The sequence below is a fragment of the Fringilla coelebs genome (assembly GCF_963513975.1).
Source record: "Fringilla coelebs genome assembly, chromosome: 2".
Lineage (NCBI taxonomy): Eukaryota > Metazoa > Chordata > Aves > Passeriformes > Fringillidae > Fringilla > Fringilla coelebs.
Genome location: NC_140029.1, coordinates 87803734 through 87827981, shown reverse-complemented (window position 1 = coordinate 87827981; position 24248 = coordinate 87803734). Strand labels below are relative to the sequence as shown.

The 24248-nt window shown below is 42.2% G+C and overlaps 1 protein-coding gene across 1 annotated transcript in view; it reads left to right on the top strand.

Moving 5' to 3' along the window:
- INTS4 (integrator complex subunit 4) overlaps positions 1-19957 on the top strand; it is a 32560-nt gene extending 12603 nt beyond the window's left edge. Inside the window, exons 12-23 of the mRNA XM_084201311.1 lie at positions 307-449; positions 1367-1482; positions 3297-3430; positions 4222-4379; positions 7667-7760; positions 10020-10100; positions 11831-11961; positions 12865-12924; positions 14552-14711; positions 15031-15174; positions 15905-16025; positions 18340-19957. Coding sequence (XP_084057437.1) covers positions 307-449; positions 1367-1482; positions 3297-3430; positions 4222-4379; positions 7667-7760; positions 10020-10100; positions 11831-11961; positions 12865-12924; positions 14552-14711; positions 15031-15174; positions 15905-16025; positions 18340-18533 — 1536 coding nt within the window. The 3' untranslated portion in view covers positions 18534-19957. The remainder of the gene's footprint in view (positions 1-306; positions 450-1366; positions 1483-3296; positions 3431-4221; positions 4380-7666; positions 7761-10019; positions 10101-11830; positions 11962-12864; positions 12925-14551; positions 14712-15030; positions 15175-15904; positions 16026-18339) is intronic.
- Positions 19958-24248: the final 4291 nt, after the last annotated feature.

The window sequence follows — 24248 nt, the reverse complement described above, 5'->3', positions numbered from 1 at the left end:
ACTGCAAAGATACAGCATCACCCAAACCAAGCAGTGATTTTTTGCTCTGCTTGAGAGGTCAGCAATGAAGCAGTTCCCATTCATTCCAGTAAAGGAAGCACATAGGAGAATGAGACCAGGAGTCTCTGCAGCACTTGCCTGGTCTGTCACTTCATCTGTGCTTAGCTCTGGTGACTAGAAACAGGCACTGCTGTTCACAGACCTCTTTTACTAACTCAGCCAAGGAACAGAGACTGTCACCTTTAAAGTAAATGTGTGTGCAGGCATGTTTTGCTCAGCAGTGTCTGGGTTGGGTTTTTATTTTAGGATTCTTCAAGGGACATTCGGGAAGCGCTTCATGAACTGTTGTGTTGCACCAATGTTTCAACTAAAGAAGGCATCCATCTTGCACTGGTGGAGCTGCTGAAAAACCTGACCAAATATCCCACAGACAGAGAATCCATATGGAAGTGAGTGTCTTCAGTGTCCTTGTGTGTCTGCTTACTTTCCTCTTCTTTTTAGTAAGTGAGGTGCTAGGAAGTACTGAGCTTGCTAAGGAGGTAACAGGTATGGCAGGTGTACAATCCTGTTACTCTGTAAATATGTGCTTATTCATGATGGGTGTGGAAACTCTGTGTTGTTCTTGCTTGTCAATACTTGCATTGGGAATCCAGGTCTGATGACCACTCCTGGAAATGTGCCCCTATTCCAGGCACTCAGTGCATTCACAGGAAAGATTAATTCCATTTGAAGTGTTTTTCCTCACTTGACATTGTGTTTAATGGTAATATTTCCCAGCAGTTGACTGTATCTCTTGTGATAAGTGGATTGGCCATGTGGCATTGTGCCGTCAGAGGAATTTTTCTATCCAAGTAAAAAGGAACTTTTGCATCAGATTTTTTTGGTTGTTTAATGGAAGAAGTAGACGGAATGGTGCTTCACACACATGGTTTGAGATGGAATTCTTAGATATTACTAGAAACACTTGTTTTAACCTGCTTTGACTTCTAGTGTATATTTACATTGCTTTTGGAGTTCGTGGGTTTTGAGGTTTTACCTCCTATCTTCCCTATTTCTGAAGAAAAAGATGCGCTCATTCATTAGTCTTTAGTATAAAAGCTTCCTGCATTGTATAACTCCAAGTGTTAACTATTTTGTAGACACTTTAAAAAAAATTAAATATTACTGCTTGTCCTTTCAGTTTTCTCAGATCCTATAAAATATTAATGTAAATGGTCAGTTGTAAAGAAACAGTGAGCTTGGACAGCAGGATTTTCTTGCTGACTGTCTAAAAGTGTTGCTGCAATATAAAGTAGTAATGCTTTAGAATGTTGTATTTTGAAAAGTGCCTGTTTACTAACATATATTTCAATCTGTGTATTTCCAGATGCTTGAAGTTCCTGGGAAGCAGGCATCCCACTTTGGTCCTTCCATTAGTCCCAGAGCTGCTGAGCACACATCCGTTCTTTGACACTCCAGAACCAGACATGGATGACCCAGCCTGTATCTTTATTCATGAAGCCAGTTGATAATTTTGACCGCAGTAGATTTTATTCATGATTTTCCAACTCTCACATTTCTTCAGCCATTTCTCCCGGTAGCAGACAAACAATCCTGTGCCTGTTTCTGAATCCCTCTGCACTGTTTGTTACTCAGCAAGTGATGGAAAAACTGTTAGCTGGAACCATCCTCATAAATATCAGTGGACTATAATTGGTCTTATTTTTATGCTGTGATGAATAATCAAGCAATTTGTCAAGGTTTAGGCTTTGCAGATGAGCCCTTTGATGTCAAAGCATTTGTCTAGTTTGCATTAATTTTGAGGATGCTTTAGCTTTTAAATAAGAAGAATGTTTTTTCATGTCTGTTTTCTTTTTAGTTAAAACTTTTGTTGTGCTCACTGCGGTGCAGTTTATAAAACAGCACCATCTCTAAGTTCAGCAGTGCCTGAATCCCTATAATGCTTTGAATTTTTCATCTTTCTGAAATAGTTCAATATTGGAAATCCTTATATCATTGTTAGCTCTTCCAGTGCTTTAGAATACGAACAATTATTGATACAACATTTTCCTCAACAACAGGAGATGCCTTGGAAATGCATTTTTCCATTGTTATTCCCCTTCTTCCCTTCTGTGTGATAGCAGAACATAATGTTATTTCTGATGCATGCTGAGACACATTGGACTGGAACCTTCTTCTAGAAGCTGCTCCTTATTTTTCTCTCCAGTCACAGGCCATCAACCAGAAATTCTATACAGATTAAATGAATGCCTTGTGAGAATTGAAATGAGTTGGAATCAGGTGGGGAGAAATTAATCTGTAATTACATGGTTTAGTAATAATTTCAGTGAAGTTGTCCTGTGAATTGAGAATTAAAGGAACATTGCAGGGGGAAGAATGCTGTTCTTTAACTCAATGCACCTTCCTGCCAGGAACCAGAGAATATTATGTTAGAGAATGTTTTGGAGGTAACTTGCCACCAAATTTTACAGAGGCATATTATGTGAAGATAGGCATGTGAGCCAGAAGCTGGGATAAACCTGAATAGCATGTTTCCAGTGTAAACTGATATTCAAAACATGGTTTTGTTTGCTTCAAAGCACTTAGGAAATTTGAATCAGAGCTTATGCTTGGGATCAGCCCTGTTGCAGGTGTCAGCTGTTGGGCTAACTTTGAAAGCCTTTGGCTGTTCTCTATTTCTGCAGGTCTCAGACTGTGAAAATGTGTTTTCTATTTCAGAATTATCTTTCCATGTTTGATTCTTTGGGTTGCTTAAAGTCTGTGCAGAGTGATGTTTTTCAGGGCATCTTAGGTAATGCATCAATTTTCAAAGACTTGACAGTAAATGTATAATTTTGGATGCTGTTAGGGCACCAAAAAACTTGAGCAACCTGGTCTAGTGGGAGGTGTCCCTGCCCATGGCAGGGTGGGGTTGGAACTAGTTGTCTTTAAGGTCCCTTCCAACCAAACCACTCTGTGATTCTGTGGTGCAGACTGGTGAAACTCCACCTAATGCGCATGTTCTGTATTTGGGATCCTTGGCTCCTTTCCTTTGTGTTGCTTCTGAGCCATCCCATGTTGGCAGTAACATCCTTTTTCCAGTATGGCTCACCCTGTAATGTTTGCACTTTGTACTTGATTTTCATCTGCTCAGACAGCTGTTTCTTCGGGTTTTGCTCAGTATTTTCCAACTATAAAGAACTTCCTAGACAAATCCTGGCCAAAGAAAGGGTTGTTGATGACTTGTTTTAACTTCCCATCCCTAAGGAGCTCTTCTTGCTGTTTTTCATTTTTCTTTAACAATCCATTTGCAATAGACATTGCTGTTCTGGTTCTAATTTTTAATGCTGCTAAAAGTTGCCCAACAATGCCTGCCCTGTTCTCTGACCATACGTTCAGACATTACGCGTATCTTCGGGACAGTCTCTCTCACCTGGTCCCTCCATTAAGAGTAAGTTCAACTAAGTAAGTTTGGTTTGGACTTTGACACCTGTTAGAAATATTGCCAGTCTCTTTCATGTCTGTCTTTGTGTAATACTTAGATTCTGAAAGGTTTTTCTCCTGTGCACCATGGGAATTAATACTGAAATGTGCATTAAGTTAGGAGAGACAAATGTGAAATTGTTACAATATGGAATTTGTAATATTTTGGGGAGAATAGTAATATCATTGCTCTCAAGTGAGAAAAGTACATGGTTTGCTGGTTAGGTAAGAATACTGGGAGGGCAGTATTCCTGGGAGTTTTCTATAGCTCTAACTGTGTGTGTGGGAAAGGCCTTTGTAGATCTTCCAACATTTCACTTGTGTCCTACCTGAACAGTTTATTAATGAGTGAAATGTTTCCATTCTGCTTTGCAACATACTTTTCCTGAATGGAAGTATGGGTGGGATTGAGGTTGGCTGTAAGTCTTATCACAGCTCATAAAATGAGCGGTGGTTTGTGCACTCTTGGACTTCCCTTGGCTTCACAGTGTCAAATGTAAGATGAGGAAGATGTTTCCCTCAAAGGCATGTTGAAGTTTAACCTGAGGATCTCTAGTGCAAGTGGATTGTAAAGTGGGGAGGATTGACTAACAAAGATGCAGATTTGCAAGCCTTGGTATAAATTTTGTATTTGAGAAATGAATTGGAGCTCTCAGTTTCTTGCTAAATAGATGCCAGCATTTTGCAGTGTTGTTCCTTGTGTTAGACTTTTCTCTTTTTTTTTCTTTTTTTTTTTAATGCGTGTGTTCCTTCTCTTAGTTGCCAGGTAGAAAGCTGGTGTCCTCTGCTGTCTCTCCCAGTATTACCCCACATGAAGATCCTTCCCAGCAGTTCCTGCATCAGAGCCTGGAGAGAGTTTACAACTTTCAGCACCTCGACCCACGGGGCATACAGGAGCTGCTGGAATTTACCATCCGGTAAGGCCTCAGGCTGCCCTCTTTATGGAAAGATGTGTTAGGGTGCTCAATTACTCCGATGCAGGTGCTTTGCTTCTGAATATGAGTGTTGTCATTTGCTGTCCAGCGCTTAACTTGAGCCTTCCTTTAGAGACTGTTGTGATAAAAGTGTGTTCATGACCTGTTCTCAAATCAAATGGATGGTCTCAGGTCTGGCACAGCCCCACAGAATAACCAAGTATGCATTTTGGGTGGGGAGCATCTTTTCAGTGCATGGTAAGAGTTAGGTAAGGGTGTTCTTTTTGGACTGTTCACTTATGCTAAAATACACTCTCAGTTTTTATGGTTTATGGGTGACAGCCTTGTGTTTCATTATCAGTTTTGTGTCCTTGTAATTTTGATATTATTTGGAATGTACGTGCACAAGATTTTCTTGGGTTTTTTTGTTTGGGGGGGAAAGGTATTGTCCCATTTGCTCTTGGATTTTGTGGGTCCTGTGGTCTTTCACTCAGCAGGAAAGGACCTGCTTCTGGAATTTTAGGTTCTCATTGCCAGTCCCACTTACAAAGGACTTGGGCATTCCTCATCAGTTTTCAAATCAGAGAGCTTTTCCAGGAGTAGAAAACATTCTTCCATGCTGCTATCTGCTGCTGTATAGATAAGAGTGTGTGGTGTTGCTTCTCAGTGTGGGTTTTATGCTGCCTCTTCCATTTCATCTCTAGACTGATTTACACAAACAAAACACTTGAAAGGGATCCTTTCAATGTTATTTCTCTGCTTGGAAAGAGCAAAAGAGCCTTATTTTAAGAATTAGGAAAACAATCCAAAAAGCTTTGTTTGGAACATGGAATTTTTAAAAAGCTTAATTATTTGAATTCCTTCAAAATAGCTGCCTTCTGTTCTGTATATGTTGCTGTGAATCACTGTCACACCCATCTGCAGCAGAGAGTAAACAGCGTGCTCCTCACTGAAAACCCAGCTGTGGGAACTGTGAGGTTTGTCCTCAGCTGTTTTGCAGCTGCTCTGTGCCAGCCTAAAATATAGTCTCAAAGCATTTAATGCACTGAACACTTGAAACAGGTAGTCTCTAGGCCAAGCATCCAGAACCCCTCAGGCATGAGGGTCTGGGAATCTTCCAGGCCAAACTGATTGTTTTCAGTTTTTGAGTTGATGGAAATTATTGCCTTGGCTTTTTTCCTGATGGGATTGCCCCCCCTCCCCCCAGGAAATCATACTAAACCAATGGCTCTTTTCCATCCTTAAGACAAAGGGAGGATTTTGACAAAGCCAGAAAAAGTGTTAAAGGTTATTTTGCAGAGGGCGAGATATCCCTGAACCAGCAATTTGGTTGCTGAGAGCAGAAGGATAGAAGCAGCTTACAGCAGTGGATTTTGTCATGGCACATAACTCTCTTCTCCTTTATCATTGTCATCCACGAAAATAACAGACCTTGTGGGGTTTGTCTACTTGGGACTCAGAGTTTTGGCTGCAGAGCCTGGCGGTGGGGGGGGGGCATCAGTCTGCAGTTTGGTTAGAAATGTAAGACAGGCTGTTAAGCAAATCTGTCTGTGGTTTAGTTTCTCCATCTATACAAGAAAAAATTTTTTTTCTTACAGGGATGTTGAAATCTGTTTAAGATTTGTAAGGAAATAGAATTAGTGGAATATGGAAATGTATAAGACTGGGAAATTGAATATCTGCCTAGTTGTTAGCTGAGAGATGACATCCTGTTCCCCATTAATGAGTTGTGATGGGTTGTGACATGGGCATGAAGCACCCAGGAGCCTCTTCTTCACTCTGCTCTCTGGAATGAGATGAAATGGAATCTCTGTGTAAGGTTGAGGCTGGCTCAGCTGTTGGTGCCTTGCTGTTGAAGGGAAGCACAACCCCTCACTATGAGAGACATTGAGGGGCTGGAGCGTGTCCAGGAAGGGCAAGGGAGCTGGGAAGGGCTGGAGCACAGGTCTGGTGAAGAGCAGCTGAGGGAGCTGGGGTGTTTATCCTGGAGAAAGGGAGGCTCAGGGGGACCTTGACACTCTCTAAAACTGCCTGAAAGGAGGCTGTAGCCAGGTGGGGACTGGTCTCTTCTCCTGGGTGACAAGAGGATAGGTGGAAGCGGCCTCAAGTTGTGCCGGGGGAGGTTTAGATTGTGTTGTAGGAAAATGTCTTCATGGAAAGGGCTGTCAAGCACTGGAAAGGGCTGCCCAAGGCAGTGGTGTATTCACCATTCCAGGAGGGATTTGAAAGACATGTAGATGTGGCACTTGTGGTGCACTTGGCAGTGCTAGCTTAATGGTGGAACTGGATGATCTTAGAGGTCTTTTCCAACATAAATGATTCTATGATTCTCTGCTTAGGAAAGATTTTCTTTGACTGCATATTGTACAGATAACCTCATGGATTTTTGTTAATGTCTCAGGGCTCAGCAGCTCTCTGGTTTGGCAGAGCCAAAGATTCAGAATTGCATCCTAAATGCAAAGATAAATCTAAAATAAACAAAAGAAAATGATCAGCGGAAAAATAAAATTTATAAATTAAGTAGGATATGTAGAAGTGAAGTGCCAATTTTAGTAGACTTTGGATCAAAGCAAAGTGTAGAGAAGAGAAGGCACATGTTGAAACCACATCATCCAACCTATTTTCAATTCTGTAAAAAAACCTAATTTTGTTTTTTTAATGCACACTTTAAGAAAACTTGGCTAGCAGTAGAGAACTAAAGCCTTTTGGGTTCCATTAACTGACAATTTTTTTCTATCATATTAAAAGCTGCTTATATTGCTGTATGATTTACAGGAAATACCAGGCAGCACACACCATCTAGTCGGGCAAATATCAGTACATCAGATTCTAGCTTGGCTTAAAAGGGCAGCTCTATTTCAGATACACTTGGTTGCATGAGGCTAACACGTTCCAAACAACCTTTCTTAGCCAACATGAATAGTTTGATTTCCCAGCAGTGTAACACAAATGGGTCGTTAGCTGCTGTAGAGGGCTGGAGTGTTTTAAGTTAAATCTGGAGCTGCCACTCTGTGTGGTTCCCGTGGGGCTGCAGAGTAATGTGGGTTGACAGACTTAATGCTTCCACTGCCGTGCTGGTGTCAGCTTCCCAGAAGAAGGGACATGCCAAGTCCCAAGGTGCAAACTGCTTTGTAGTGTGTGTTTTGCTGCTGTTTCTGGTGCTTGCTCTAATAAAAACAGGCAGCAGGAATAGCTGGCTTTATTGTCACTGCCTTCTGAGTGTGTTTGGATTAAACTGTTCTCTGTCTCAACATTATTTTTTTTTTTTCTTTTTTCTTCACATGCTTCAGTGATCTTCAGAGGCTTGGAGAGCTGCAGTCAGAACTGGCAGGGATGGCAGATTTCACTGCAACTTACCTTCAGTGTCAGCTGCTCCTCATCAAGGTTTGACTTCATCTGGGGTTTTTTTTTTGAGTTGTTCTTCAAAAATGCCCCCAGTCCACCACAGTAGCATGCTTTCATGTTTTGATATTCATGCTGAAAAGTGATGTGTGATGAAAGAGCAGGTTCTGTGGATTTCTGATAATCCTGCTTCCCTCCTGTGGCAAATAATTTATGCAGTAACTTTGCCAGTGCAGACCTCTGCTGTTGTACCTAGGGCTTATTTTGGTTCACAAGCATTTTGTCAGTGCAGAGTTTATTATCTGACAGAAATCACACTGAGGGCAGCTGTGCTAGGAGAGTAACTTTTCCCTGCTGGTGGCTACTGGAATGTTTTTTGTTAAGACTGCTGCCATTTTTATAGATGGTGATTTGGAGATAGCTTTATTGGCATCAGTGCCAGAGGAGTTCTTAAGACTTGATATCAGTCATGCTTTCTTTTCTAGTGCTGAAGTGATCTATCTATTTAGTATTAGCCGGTCAAGTGGCTGCTTAAGACACCATTGCAGCAGCCCTTTGCAAAAGTCCTTTTTCAAAGTCAGCTTCTTGCTGTAAACAGGAACTAATTTTTTACTTCATAGGAAATCTTGAGCTGGAAAGGACCCTCCAGTTCCAACACCCCTGCCATGGCCAGGGATTCCACTGGATCAGATTGCTCAGGGCTGTAAGCTGGCAGTAGTATTTAAGTTAGTCTCTTGGCATTCTTTGGTGTTTGAGTGTAACTTACACACATATAAAGCAATAACTAAAGCAAGCAGCAAACGGGTTTCCAGAAGGGACTCAATGAAAGCTTTGTTATGTAAAACCAAGGACGGATTTCAGTTGCTTTGCTAATGCACGGTTGCCAGTTGGCATATCTCATGGCAGGCCTCAAATCATTGGAATATATTTATCACCCAAAGGTATTCCAGATGAGCAGTGGTACAGTTCAGTACAATCCAGCTAAACCCAAAGTGAAATGTGCTGTACAGGCAGAGGACTAGCATTTGGAGATAGCTTTGTTGCCCTTCTCCAGGGTTTGACTGGAATGAACCAGATGGTTTTTGCATCTGGCAAAGGTGTGCTCTGTTTGGAAGAAGGGTAAAAGCTGCATCAGCCATTCTTGGCTTGAGCTGTAGAACAGTCAGTAGATCAGTGATGCAGAGGAGTCACTAATGTGCATGGAATGAAAAGTAACTGATAATATCAGGAATCATGGAATATCTTGGGTTGGAAGGGATTTTGAGAATCATCTAATTCCAGACCCCTTCTTACAGGAAGGGACACCCTCCACTCATACAATACAATTAGAAATTTTGGGAACCTTAATGTCCAAGTAGCCCTTTTCAGTAGATTTCTTTCCAGTTGTTTCTTTTCCCAACAGGAAAAAAGCTGCTAGAGGAAAAATATTTTCATTTCCCAGCCTCTCAAGGCTCGAAAGGTTCCATACCTTTAAAGGCTCTACATACCCTTTGATTTTAGGGGTAGCTGACTGGGATTTGTGGGCCAGCCTGGGTGAAGGATACAGTCTGTATGTTGTTGAGCTTTGGCTACAGCCAGCCTTGTGCATAGCTCTGACTAAGGACAGGCGACCTCAGAAATGAGGCAGTGATTATAAATCATCCACTCAAGCTTTCTACATGTTTTTTTAAATATAAAGCAAATCGAGTGTGGTAGACAGTTCGGGTGTTTTGTTTTGTTTTGTTTTTTAATTTTTGGTTTTGGTTTGGGTTTTTGTTTGTTTGTGTCTTTTTTTGTTTGGTTGGTTTTGGTTTTTTCTGGGTTTTTGTGTTTGTTTGTTTTGGGGGTGGGTTTTTGGTTTTTGTTTTGTTTTGTTTTCAATACCAATGTCAGCAGCTGAATTAGACACAATATTCGTAGTAACTCCAGGATTTTGGTGGAGCAGAGGAAAGTTCAGAAATGTGGCTGTGGAAATAACTGTGTTTCCGGGGACAGTTGTTTTTATTCCCACTTTTTGCCTTCTCTCTGAGATTCTCTTGGTCTCAGGGAGGTGATAACAAGTGGGCTGTTCGTTTTCTTTATGAAGTACAAGGAGTTTGGCTTGATGAGTCTCTCATTCGCAGCTTTGTAAATATTATTCTAACTTCCTTTATATTTTCTAGTTGTATAGGTATCTGTTTCTTTATAGAAACATGTATATTTTGGGGGCCTTGGTCCCTGTGTTGTATTTAAAAGCACAAAAGAGAACTTTGGCATGCTTTTTCAACCAGCTGTTTAGACTGAATTGGATATTTATCATCATTTCATGGTTTTATTTTGTAGGCCTTGCAGGAGAAGTTGTGGAATGTGGCAGCTCCCCTGTACCTGAAACAGAATGCATTGGCATCTGCTGCAGCAAAACAGGTGAGATGGAAGCAGCTGAGTCTGCCCAGAGGCCCGTCCTTGGGTAGGAGTTTTTTGTTGGCCATGGAACAATTATACACTTCTGACCTTCCACTGCTGTAATCTGTCCAAGTAACTCTTAATCCCCCAAACTAGGGTCATTTCTATTCTCTTCAAAAGGTGAGTGGGGAGGAAGGGAAGTTCATGACTGCTGTAGAAAGGCAAATATCACACTCATCTTCCAGAAGAGTAAGAAAGAAGACCCAGAAAACTGTGGGCTGTTTATCTTTGCCCTCTTTCCTGGGGAAGGTTGTGCACCAAATACTTAAATAAGCTGTTCCTAAACAAAGCTACTTGGAACAGCCAGAATGCATTTCTCGAGAATAAATTATGGCTGATCACCACCACAGCTCTCTATGGTGAGGGGCCTGGTGCTTTGAACAAGGGGAGGACAATGGAAGTTGCAGAGCTTGGATACAGTCTCACATAATTTCTTTTTCACCAGACTTGCAGGATTGTGGCTGAATAAATAGGTGGTAAGGGTCTTGCAGACTGAGGAACCAGCTATATGCTGGAGGGCATGGCTGCTGGTCTGGACAGGCTGGGGAACTGGGATGATAGGAACCTCATCATGTTCAGTACATTGAATATGAGACACTGCAGGAGGCCAACTGCAACTGGGATGACTTGGTTTGGGAAATGATCCAGCTCTGGGGAGATGCCATCTGGAGGGCTGTGTCATGTGTTGGCCTCCCCAGTAGAAGGCAGAGGCTGACAAACTGGGGCAAATTCAGCAAAGGGCCACCAGTGTGGTCAGGATTTGGAGCCCATTACCTGCAAGGAAAGGCTGAGAGAACTGGAATTGTCCAGCCAGGAAAGAGCAGGCTTCAGGATAGATTTACTTCTGTCTAGCACTGCATAAATGAGACAGAGCCAGGCTACTCTGGACAGGAAGCAGTTGGCAAATGATGAGAAATTTTGATCAGCTATAAAGGGAAGATTTCCTGTAAGGATGGTTAAGTATTATTGCCCAGAGAGGTGGGGGAATCTCTGTCATTGGAAGTGTTTGCAATTTGATGTGGCCCCGAGTTACTGGATCTAATGAGACCTGCTCTGGGCAGGGAACCAGGCTGGATGACCTCCAGAGGTCCCGTCCAATCTGAGTTATTCTGATTCTGTGATGTATGAATTATCAGATCCTCAAAAAACTGAAGCTGAGCCCTAAGAAAAGGTAAGGAAGCAAGCAAAGTCTGGTAATAAATAGTCTGGTAACAAATCTAGGGTAAAAGCAAGTTCATGGATCTGTTGGGAAACTCTGCTGATACTGAGTCTTCAGATAATTAAGATGTAATAGACAGGTGCTGCTGTGCATCAAAGCCTTCTCTGCTGTTGATGTGTAGAAACAAAAGCCGTTCAGCTTTTGAAATCATCTCTGATTGAAATGTTTGTCTTGGGTGCCCTCTTGAGTAGCGTGTGAACCTCCTGGAGTGTGTTTTCTATTGTGATGGTGAATGTAGGTCACTTGCTATCAATGCAAGGTGAGGGAGTATTCCCTGTTAAATAACTTGAAAGTTAAGTTCTTTGGCATCTGCACAGTCATACTGAGCTCAGCTATATTAATTTGAGCACTTCCTCTCTCTTGCTTCATGTGCTCCTTGGTATGAGATAAAAATACCAGCATCTGGTGATCATGGTTGTACCGGGGCTTAACAGTCTGATGGTTTTTTATCCCTGTGGTGTCTGTCTGGCAGATCCTGGAAGAAACTTACAAGATGGAGTTCATGTACAGTGGAGTGGAAAGTAGACAGGTGGTCATTATTCACCACATGAGACTGCAAGCGAAGGCCTTGCAGCTGATAGTGACTGCCCGCACCACCAGAGGGTAAGCATGACCTGACCTAAGGATCCTCTTAGGGTTAGCGCTAAGATTACTGTCCCTAAGCTTTGTTTGAAAAAACAGCAAGGATAAGTTAGACACATAACAGGGCAGTGTGCCAATAACCGTTTGCTAGAGTAATTCAGAACAAAGAGCCTTCTTTTGCCTTTGATACAGCTGTATAAGGACACAATCCTGAATTAACCGGCAAAACTATTGGGAAGGTGGGTTTTGGGGATTGAATTCTCTCATTTATGAATATATAGATAGGTTAAAAACATTGTAGAGTTGATATTTGGGACCTGTTTAAATGAAGAAAAGTCATGTATCAAAAGAATGCAGCAAACATGTTTGCTTCATTAAGTATTCGTTGCTGAATTTTTAGCATCAGGAAAGTATTGTCCTCCTGACTGATCTGCAACTGCTGTGTGTGACTCAGACAGAAACTGCTCCTGTGCAGGCTTAGGTACATGAGAGGCTCTGAGTGGTTTGTTTAGGCTGCCGAAGTTGAAGAAGTGACACGTGGTTGTAGAATGAGAACTCCAGCTGGTAGAATTAGAGCAAATTAATTACTGTCCTAGTTTACTTCTGTTTCAGGTTTGTTGCCATCAATTTGCTCTGTTACCATGGAGGTCCATAATGTATTTGTCTTAACCACTTGTTTTATAGGTGGAAAATGAGTATTTTTTAACAGTGGCTTTGAGAACTTATTTAGTGCCTTATGCAGATGGAGGTTTTTATGTGAGAGGGGGATTTAGATAAGTGAGGAATACTTTTTTGGTTCAAAAACTGTAAGATCTTCCAATTTTTAGGAGGTTTAATGGGATTCCAAACCACCTAAATATGTATAGCCATAGAGCCATTTTTCTTTCTTTCAAAGTAAACCAAGGAATATTATTTTCATTACAGAGTGGAACCTCTTTTTGGGATGTGTGAAAAATTCCTCCAAGAAGTGGATTCCTTTCAGAGGTGACAAACTCCATTGCTCCTTCACTTTCTAATATAAAGTCCCACCACCATTGTCATCAGGGGATATTCACTTTGTTTTTCATTTCTTCACATCTCCCTTCTCTGCTGTCCTACATTGGGAACTGTCATGGGATAATAATAAAGCAAGAAGAACCTTTGTAGTTAAAGTCCTTAACATCAGGATATTATGCTGGTAGTTCAGAAACATGTGCTCTGAATTAATTTTTTATAGAATAGCTGATTTTTTTTCTTGTATTTATAAGGATTTATCTACTTTGAGTAGATGCTGTTTTGATAAATACTTAATTTTTTTTTTATTGTATCTCCTGGAGTCCTGAGAGTGTTTTGACCTTTCAAAGATTAATAAAAAAGCAGATTACCCTTGATGTACTCAACATGTAGCAATAAGTCAGACAAGAATTCTGCAGTATCTTTCCTGGCCCTGTCTACTGCTTTTGCCACCTCTTAGTAGTCAACTTTACTTCCAGGGAGAATAGATGGATTAAATGTCAATTTGATGGTCAGATTGATTCTAGTGAAAGGTGTCCCTACCCATGGCAGGGGTGTGGGACTAGGTAATCTTTGAGGTCCCTTCCAACCCAAACCATTCTATGGTTCTGATTCTGTGAAACAGTGATGAATTCTGCTGATTCTGAGACTCAGTGTGCGGAAAATGAAAGAGTTCTATCCTCCAGCTCCAGCTGGGCATTAGGGTAGGACACATTTGGTCCTGTTTTCTTATCAGTTAACCAGCCACAGCTGCCAAGCTTATAATAAATGTGAATTTAGTCAGAACTAGAAATAAAATTCTGCTCAGCCAACTAAAGATACTTGTATAGCTCTGGACTAGCTATCCAATTCCCTGCTGAGTCATAAAATCATGGAATCATGGAATCAGAGAATGGTTTAGGTAGGAAGGGACCTTAAAGACCATCTCCCCTCCCATGGGGAGAGACACCTTCCACTAGACCAGAACTCTATCCAGCCTGGCCTTAAACACTTCCAGGGATGGGGCTTCCACAGCTTCTTTGGGCAGCCTGTGCCAGTGCCTCACCACCCTCACAGTGAAGGATCTCCTTCTAAAATAGAATCTAAATCTTTCCTCTTGTAGTTTAAAACAATTCTCATTTGTCCTGTCATGATCTGCCTGGTAAAGTCTTATTTACAAGTCCCCTCTAGTACTGAAAATTTGTGATGAGGTCTCCCTGCAGCCTTCCTTTCTCCAGGCTGAACACTCCCAACTCTCTCTGCCTGTCTTCATAACAGAGGTGCTTCAGCCCTCTGAGCATCTTCATGGCCTCCTCTGTTCTTACACTGTGAACTCCAGAACTAGGCACAGTACTCCAGGTGGAATTTCATGAGGGCAAAGAAGAGGGGGAGAATCCCCTCCTTTGACCTGCTGCCCACACCACATAGCCCTCGATGGTGTCAGTTTGAGCACAAGGCACAGTCCCAACACAAGTAGCCAAAGTCGTCTCTTGTGGATGAGACACAGCAGAAGAGGAAGGCAGGTATCTAATTCTGTCATTATAATTAAGTATAAGGATTAAGTAGCTTGACTAAAAATAACAATACTGTGGGAAAAGTTGGAAAAAAATATTTTGTTTTTAATCTATTATTGACACAGATGTTTCATCTCTGAGCTCCCACATATGCAAGGCAGTTTTGTAGATAAATTGCTGGACTTAATGCCCAGACTTGTGACATCCAAGCCTTCAGAAGTGGTCAAGATTCTTCAAACAACACTGCGGCAAAGTACTTTCCTCCACCTTCCTCTTCCAGAGCAGGTTGGTTTAGCAGAAAATTAAAAAGCAATATCCTTGTGGGCTGTCTTGGTATCTGACTACTTTCTAATATACCACGAAGCTTTTAGAATTCAGGGTCTTGTCAGATACAACTCTTATTTATTTCTTGTTTGTCTTCTTATCTAGCATCCTCAGGACTACTGCTAAAAACATTAAAAACTTAGCAATTCCTGGCAATATTAAAAAAAAACAGAATCCCAAGTTTGTGCAGGTTTCTGTTAAGAACAGTGGTAACTACGATTTTTTTTCTTTCCTCTTTGCCCCACCTTCTGATTTTTGCCAATCACTTTGTCCCTAACAGCTCCATAGAGCCGCTGCAAATATCATTGAGCCTACTGGTGAATCTGATAATCCCCTGAGGTTTACATCAGGATTGGTTGTGGCACTGGATGTTGATGCAACTCTGGAACATGTGCAGGATCCCCAAGGAACTGTTAAAGTTCAGGTAAGAAGTCATTTGACATAAATGCAAACAAGATTATGTCTTGGGGCAGTTTCTTTAAGGATGTCAATACTTCTAGATTGCAAATAATGATACATTTTATTAGTAACAATGCTGGATTTCTGTGTTTTGACCAGTCATTCGGAAACTGGTTTGTCTGGAGTGCGCTGAGAGTTGACTTGGGTGCAGTTCTGAGAGTTTGCTTTGAGCACTTGGGTGACATTCTGTGCTTCCTTGTGCACTGTGCATGTTATGGACATGAACACCAATAAATGCTGGTGAGCTTCCAGCTGGTCTAGTGGGAGGAGAAGAAGCAAAAGTTGTTCCGAGTCGCACAAAAATATGCAGGCTCTTGGCTCTCTGTATTTCCAGCTTTTCTTCCTGCTGCTGAATCGCTAGTTTTTGATGCAGCTGAGGAGGTAGGAGTGGTGTGATCCAAGTAAAATATGCGGCATCACTGCTTAACAAAGAAACAAAAACCTCAGTTACCATGCAGAGGAAGAAGCTGATGTCACTGTGGCCTTTTTTCCACCTGTGCTGTGGGTTTGAATGGCAGCATGTGGCTGTTACATCCAGGGCAGCTGAACTCCTGGCTCCAAGCTAAAGCCCACTTGTCTTGCCTCCCTAAGTCAGACAGTAAACTGCCAAGTAATGCACTGTTCCATTGTGCAGATCCCCCGTGCAGTTGTCATTCCTTTGTTGTTTTGTTGGTTTTTTTCTTGTTCCCCTCTAGGTGTTGTATCCAGATGGACAAGCACAGCTAATCCATCCTAAACCAGCTGACTTCCGAAATCCCGGCCCTGGGAGGCACAGGCTGATAACTCAGGTTTACCTCTCTCACACAGCCTGGACAGGTAATGTTAATGATGCAAGTTAACGTGGCTATGTGGCTGCACTTCCATTAGACACAAATTACATACCCACAGTCTGGGGGGCTTAGAGGATCCTGGAGCTGTGGTTGGTGCTGCCCGTGGTGTTGATCAGGCCTTTGAGCGTTTACAGCTCCCTGTTTACCCAGCACTGCCGCTCTCTAAGGAAACAGAGAGGCTGCTGTTTTGGGAGAGCCCTGGGAGCCTTCACTTCAGAGCTGTGTTCAAGGTGAGGTCACCCACTCGTGTGTAGAGCAAAGTCAGCTCTCAGAGCCAGGTATGCATTGTCAGGTAAAGGCAAAGGATCACGGTAACCTGATTCCTTGTAAGTCATTGTTTCACATCTCACAAGTATCTGAGCATGGCAGGGAACAGTACAGCAATACAATTTCATTGCTGATTCAACTTTTGCCCTTTTAATGCCCTAAAAATCCCCCCTTTCGTTCTGATGATGATGTGACTCCAACATATGCCTTCAATCTCAGCTGCTGTTCACACTTCCCCATGGAAGCACTTCAGTAATTGGCTTGTGGACTTCAAACAACAAAAGCAAAGTGTATTTCATTCACAGCTCCCTTTGTCCTGTTTTCCTTTAATCCCTTCACCTTCATTCAGATGTGAGGGTTTCCTCTGAGAGGTTTTTTCCTAAGCAATTTTGCAATTTTTCATTGGATTTGTTGATCTTTTTTTTTTTTAACCAACAGAATTTGGTTTATTGCTGTGTTCTTTCACATACCCTTTTTTTTAAATATAGTACTCTCACGGTGTAATCACTCATCCTGCTGTCTTTGTTTTGTTTTGGAGAAGAAAACATTGTACTGTTTCCGGGAATGGAAGTATCTGGGTTTAAGGGTTGATCCTATTACTTTACCAGAGAGAGCTGAAGTCCTTATTTCTACTTCTGCAGTGTTCACTGGAAGGGCATTTTAAGCATGGCCCGGAGGGATTCTGTTCTGGTGTCTCTTCTAGGCATTATTTTAATGATTAACTTTGACACTGGCACGGGGGAAGACACTGAGCTGGGAAGGGCTCAGGAAACAGGGTCAGAATTGCCTTGAAATTCAAGTGGAGAAATTGCCTTGAAATTAAAGACAATAAAACTTGTTAAAGGCCAGTAGAAAGTGTGCTTGGGAAGGAGAATGCCCAAGTGCAAAGCACTGATTAACTGCCAGGTGTAGAGCAGAATGAAGGAGGTGACTGCAGGCTGCAAGTAAGAGTTGGTGGACTGACAAAAAGGCGAGCTCAGGGAGGTGTTGGCTGAAGTGTGGAGTAACTGTGCAAAAGAGTTTTTTCTTGTGTTCTCTGTGGTGCTGATGATGTCTCAGCTGGAGACCCCCTGCAGTTCTAGACGTGGCATCTTAAAATCCCGTGGGTTTCAGCAGGTTTCATTTAGGTTTCATTAATGTGGTCCTGTTATGGGTTATCCCTGGTATACAGTTAAGTCCCACACACCACCTGGTGCTCACTCCCCAGTGGGACAGGTAGAGGATCAGAAGGGCAATGTGAGAAAACTCATGAGTATTACACTGGGCAGCAATAGCTACAACATCCCTGTCTTGTTGACACTATTTTGGTCACAAATCCAAAACAAGGCATCATGCAAGCTACTATGAAGGAAAATTAACTTTATCCCAGCCCAAACCAGTACAGTCCATAAAGAAAACCTAAACAAATCTGGTTTTCAGTCTAGAAATGAGAATTTTGTTGTGTATGTAGGTCCAACAGTAAGTGCAGCAGGGTAATACTATGTATATTGAAGCCCCTGTTCTGTTATGACCACTGTGAGAAGAATAAATTGAAATTATCCTATGGACAGTATTAGGAACCTTGCTCTGCCCAGCTGCATAGTTGGTGAAAGAGAGGAAGAGGCTGTCTGGCATGCAAAAACTTCCAACAAAAGAGAATCTTCAAGTAATATCCTGTGGCACAAATGTTGCCAGATGTCATCTGGACTGATTCTGACATAAATACAGTGAGCAGGGCCTGCTAGTTCTGTGGGGGTTTTAATGATTGTTATTATTTCATTTGAGTTAGTTTCCAGCAGTTATTTTAGAAAGTTGCAAGTTAGTGGTAAGATTTAAGTGATGACAGAGAGGGGGATAAACCTAGAAGTCCTTAATTCTGCTATGCTGAATATAATGCCAAAAGCTTGTTTTCAGACACTAGACTGCATTCTGGTCGCTCCAGAACAGCTCTGTACATGCCCACCGTACATGAAGTTAAAATTCATTTGATGTTGATTGTTCACTGTGCATTGACAATCACTTTTGATTGTTCTATTTTTTTTTTTTCTCTCCAGAGCCATGTCAGATTGAAGTGAGATTGCTGCTGGCTTACAACTCCAACAGGAGCAAAGCATCTACCAGAGTTCCTAAATCTACCTGGAGTGAGAGCTTGGAGGCTCTCCCAGCCCCTGAAAATGGCATTGAGGGGACCATCCCCTTCAGCAAACCTGTCAAGGTGTATATAATGCCCAAACCTGCCAGGCGGTGAAGGCTGGTGCTGAAAAACCTATTTATGGGGTTTTTTGTGTCCAAATGCAGTGTCCAAGACAGCAAACCAAGGCAAAACAGCCTTTACATGCCTAAAGGGCAAAATAAAGCTGCTGAAGAACAGTTGGTCTCTTAAGCAGCAGGCAAATACAGGAGTTACTCAGCTAGTTAGGAGTGTTTCAAGAAAATGCAGGTTTTTCTATATTGACTCAACAGAAACAGAACAGTTCACAATCAGCATTCCAGTAGTAATTTCATTGGGCTGTACCTTCAGTTTTTACCTATCAAAAGTCTTTCTCCAAGGCCTCTAGGTTTTCTGCTGTGTATTTACTATGTAAATGCTTGGGCACATAAATCAATGTTATTTTTACAGTACTCTGAATTGAAGCTGAGGAGTTCAGCATTTTGTGGGGGGTTTTTGGTTTGTTTCTGGGGTTTTCTGGGTTTGGTTGTTTTGGTGTTTTGGTTTTTTTTGGTTTTTTGGTTTTTGTTTTTTTTTTTAACATCTAAAACTTGCATTTGTGCACTGGTACCTAATTGCTTAACAGAAAAAATAATATTCTAAAAAGTACTGTTGTTCTTGTGTGGGAAGAGCACCTAGGAAGGAAATTGCCAGTTGCTGTTCTACATCCTCTACAGCTGTACTGAAGCTGGTCCAGCTCTAGAGAGGGCACAGGCTGTTCATGGTGCAGGGGCAGGAGGAACCTCTTTGTGCAGGTGGCAGAAATTCAGTCAGCAGGACATGGAGTTTAACTGAGCTACAGCAACAAAGCAGTTTGTCTCCTGTTGCACCTTTGTACAGCTTAAGGAACAATGTGATTAACTGCCAGTTGGAAAATTCCTAACCACAACCCACTAAGTTTTACAGAATCTGTTTCTGTGTGATGATCCTGGCCTGAAACAATCTTAGTGGGATGTGAAAATCTATGATTTTCAATTTGGCAGCACTTTTGGTGCTCAAAGTCTTTCTTGTCAGTTGAAGTAGCCAAACACTCTCTGTTCAGCAGCAGTTGGGCAGCTTGTCAGTGTTCCCCTCTGGAGGTGAGCTGGGAGTACAGAGGGACAAGAATTTAGTTAAAACATGATCCATCTGGCATTCCTAACAGGAAGTGTGTCTGTGCATTGCTTCTGTGTGCCAGGCTTAGTGGACTGAGTAGCCTCCTATGATTTGTAGCAATCCTTTGGTAGGATTTTTTAGGAGGACCTAATGTGTGAAACATTCTAGTGCAGCAGCCACATGTTGCCTGTGTTAATGAATCAGTTGGGGTTTTTTTCTTTTTAAAAAGAGGTGTATTTTTAACAAGTAAACAGAACCATGAAGAAATACTTTCCAGTTGTATTTAGTGTAAATAACCCCTTACATGCTTTCCTACAATAAAATTGGAAAACTGCTATTCTGTTTCTTTTTTTATAATATGAGTGAACATGGATGCCTGCATGGTTCTTGGCTAGTAAGATCACTGCATGTTTTTTGTGATTTAAATTTTTTAGCACTGGTGAGTTGTACCCCAAAGGCTCATAACCATAAAACTTTGCTGCTGCTTTAGTTATCCTTGAATTAAAATTACTTTCTTAGTGCTTCTGCTCTTACAAAGTGTTTTTTTGGTGTTTCACCTTTAGGGCACTGCTTTGAAAATTGCCTGCCCATCTGACAGCTGAGTTGTTATTGTCTGACTTGTCTTTGGCATCCTCAGTTCAGTTCCCAGCAGGCAGGGTTGATGTATCTCTCATTAGGAGGCTGTGTTTGGGCAGATATTTGACAAGTTGAGTGAGCTCATTACAGACTTTTTCCTTTTTCTTCCCCTCACTTTTGCACTTCACCAGTATTTTGTGCAGTTTGTCATCTCAGTAGTTTCTAATTTAAATGGTGACCATAGACTCCAGACCACAATGGATGCTGTGGTAGGCACAGCAGATATTTTCAATATCAAAATTTAGGCATCTTTCTCTCTTTTGCTAAGTACTGGATCAAATTTCTACTATTTTGTTCCCCTCATGCTGTCCTTGATCCCCTTCCATATAACATACCAGGCAAAGAGTGAGTGCCTTCTGTATTGCTGCTGAGAATCAGATCCTGCAGGGCTGTGGAAAAGTTCTTCTGTCTGTAATTTCAAGATGCCTAAAAGAAGCTGAAAATGTAAGGTTGCTATGAACATTTCCAGTCTGCTAATGAGAGCATTCTGCAGTTGGCTTCTCTTCTGTAGATTTTTCTCTGATTCCTGGTTTGGATCATGGAAGAAATCACAGCTTTTCCTTTCCTCCTTCAGTTTCACCTGTGCAAGCAGATGACTTAATTCATCATCCAATCTAAGCCTTCTCTCTTTCAGGTTAAAGCTCCCCCTGCCTTGTCCTATCACTTCATGCCCTTGTCAAAAGTCCCCCTCCAGCTCTCTTGTAGCCCCTTCAGGTACTGGAAGGAGTCTCAGGTTTCCCCAGAGCCGTCTCTTCTCCAGGCTGAACAATCCCAACTCTCTCAGCCTGTTTCCACAGCAGAGGTGCTCCAGGCCTTTCAGCATTTTCTTGGTCTCCTCTGGACTTACTCCACATGTTGGTATCCTTATGTTGGGGGCCCCAGAGCTGGATGCAGCACTACAGGTGGGGTCTCAGCAGGGTGGAGAGTGCCCTCCCTTGGCCTGCTGCCCACATGCAGCCCAGAAAGGCAGATGAGTCCTTGTCAGGGCACATTGTTGAGTCATGTTGAGCTGCCCACCCACCAATACCCCCAAGGTGTTGCCCCTCAGAGCTGCTCTCAATCCATTCTCCACCCAGCCTGTGTATGTGTATGGGACTGCCCATTTCACACCATGGTGCAACATATGGGGAATTGGAAAATAAATTTGTATAAAAAGCAAGGGTTATTGTAGTTGTTGAAATCCAGATGTTGACTTTTTGTTCCCATCCCCAGGTTTGAGACATTAAGGTTTTTCTGCTCTCAAAAATACCAGAGTTCATGCTCTGTGTTGTCTCAGAGGCACTCATGCCATTCACCCGTTGTCCTTTAATTCTGGATAATTGTTGGGCTTCTGCACTGCAATAGCCTATAAGATGATTGATCTCAGAATGAAAAGAAAAACAAAGGGCTCTAGTCACGCACAAAGATAATTTGCATCTTTCATCTCTATTGAAGGGGGAACAGAAGACTTCAGATGACAGTCACCCAAGTATGGGGAGTTTCTGTTCTCTCAGATGGTTCCAAGTCTAAGAACAAGTGTGCCAGTACAGCTGCAGCCACAGGGAGATTAAGCAATCTACAAAGAAAGGGCAAATACTTTGCTAAGAACCAACGATGTTCAAACACCCCTCACCTCTGTGTTGTACCTGCTAGTTAGATGGAAGCAAGAGGGAAAAGAATCTGGCAGAGCAAGGAGAATGCTGACCTCACATGAAAGAGAGGTAACTTAGTGGTTTGAAAATGTGTTGTCCTATTTACTATTAACAACCTGGATTTAATTTAAATAAGGCATCTGTGTATGTGGGAAACCCAGCTTTGAATGCTTTCAGTAGGAGATTCATATCCAGATTGCTGAAGTCCAGTGAAATTCATTACACAAATTTGGAAGTAAATAATTCAATTACTGAGTCAAGAGCTCAAAAAACGATGCATAAGGGTATTAGGAACAAAGTTGAAGCTTATGAGATGTTAACTCACACCTGGTGTGGCTTTTACCTATCTTATTTTAAAAAGGACAAAAAAAAGTAAATGGGCAGGGACACTCACTGCAAAAAGTACAAAGCAAATTCCTGGGAAGATGAATGAACAGGGTATGCATTTAAATCAGGACTGCATGACATCACTGAATCATTTAGGTTGGAAAAAACCTCTAAGACCATGGAGTCCAACCATAAACCCAGCACTACCACACCCACACTAAGCCGTGGCCCCAGGTGCTACATCCACACAACTTTTGAACACTGCCAGGGATGATGACTCTACCACTTGACTGGGTAGCCTGTTCCAAAGCCTGGCAACACTTTTGGGAAAGATATTTTTTCCTAATATCCAATTTAAATCTCCTCTGGTGCAACTTCAGGCTGTTTCTTCTTGTCCTTTCATGTGTTACTGACACCCCACTGGGAACAATCTCCTCTCAGGCAGTTGTAGAGAGTGATAAGGTCCCTCCTGAGCCTCCTTCAGGCTAAACGCCCCCAGCTCCCTCAGGCTGCTCCTCATCAGACTGGCACTCTCCACCACGCTTTACTGGTCATCATGTTGGGTTCAAGTTCACAGAGATGATTTCCTCTGGAATCCTGTCTAAGTTATAATCACTTTTTTAATCATATTTCACAGGCATCTTCCATTTTATTCTTAGTAACAGGCATTGGGGATGCAGAAAAGGCTTTTTACTTTACAGTCTGCTAATGCAGTGTCAGTGGGACTTCAAAATATAAAGTTTTAAGGCTTGTTGATGCCAGGCTTTGCACAAATGCTGCCCAATGTCCCTTAAAAATGCTGGTCATGTTGCATTTGGTGTCTTGTGAGCCTTTTATGGCCTGTTTCTGTGGGCTGCCAGCTCACACATGCTGCTTCACAAAGATAAGGCTGGGGACTGACCCACTCGGCGGCAGAGCAGCTGGGGTGGAATCTTCCTGGCTCCCAGCCCAGCCGCAGCTCGGCTTTAATTTCAGCGTCAGGGTGGGAGTTCACTGCCTACTGGGAGATCGTTTTCCTGGTGGGAGGCAGAGCAGTGGTATATGTGAGAAATCCTGCCCTGTAAAAGTGCATTCCCATGATTTGGGCTACGAGCCCGTAATTTTAACAAATTATTTATGGCTCTAGCTGAAAGCAGCAATTTAACAAAGATACCAGTTTGAGCTCTGCTGGAATTTTTTGATGAATCAATCCCAGCTGCTTCCACCATCTAGCAAAGCAATTGCAGGCACCAAGAAGGGAATCGGGCTTTCAGTGACTGGAGCAGCCCAAGTGGAACAGATGCTATTGTGGGAACTGACAGTGCTGACTCAGGAAGCTGTGACGAGAGCAGCAAGAGAAGACGTGGATGGAAAAACTTACAGCAAATAATCTCCTTGTTGACACCAAAATTTTGTACTGGTGGTGGGGAAACTTAGCCATTTACCTTTAAAAAAATAAATCCATTTCTTTGCACACTGCAGCTCCCTGTTTTGGAAGTGGAATCTTCTGCATCCTACCAGTTGCCAAATGAAGGGAAGAATTAAGAGGCTGCAGCACAAAGCTGGGTAGGGTATACCTCAGTCAGTTGGCAATGCAAAACGAGCTCTGCTCCCCGAGTGCCTTTTGGGAGGACAGATCGTGTGGCAGCAGCAGGGTGAAGAGCCCACAGTATTTGTCTCAAATGCAGGACCTGAGCTAGGCAGCTTTGGTGAATGTGTCATCACCAATAATGTGCCACATTAACATGAAAATATGTTAAAAAAAAAAGAAAAGTGAAAAACAAACCTGGAGGAGAAAGATAAGGTGTTTGCTCAACTTCTCCTAACAGTGTAATGTGAACGGTTCCATTTTTTTAAGTACTGCAGTGTTTTCTCAGCCAAAGCATTACAAAGCCTTTTTGCATTTGAGGCTGCCTTAAGGCCCAGAAGCTCATAAAATAACACAAATACATGACCACAATCAAGAGAGTCAAACCACCTTCACTATCAGATAACATTTAGTGCAAAAAGTCTCCACACTCTGTGGGCTGGTAGGAACTCGTTCTGCTGGCATTCCCTTGGGGTGACCACAGCCTTCTAGGTCAGT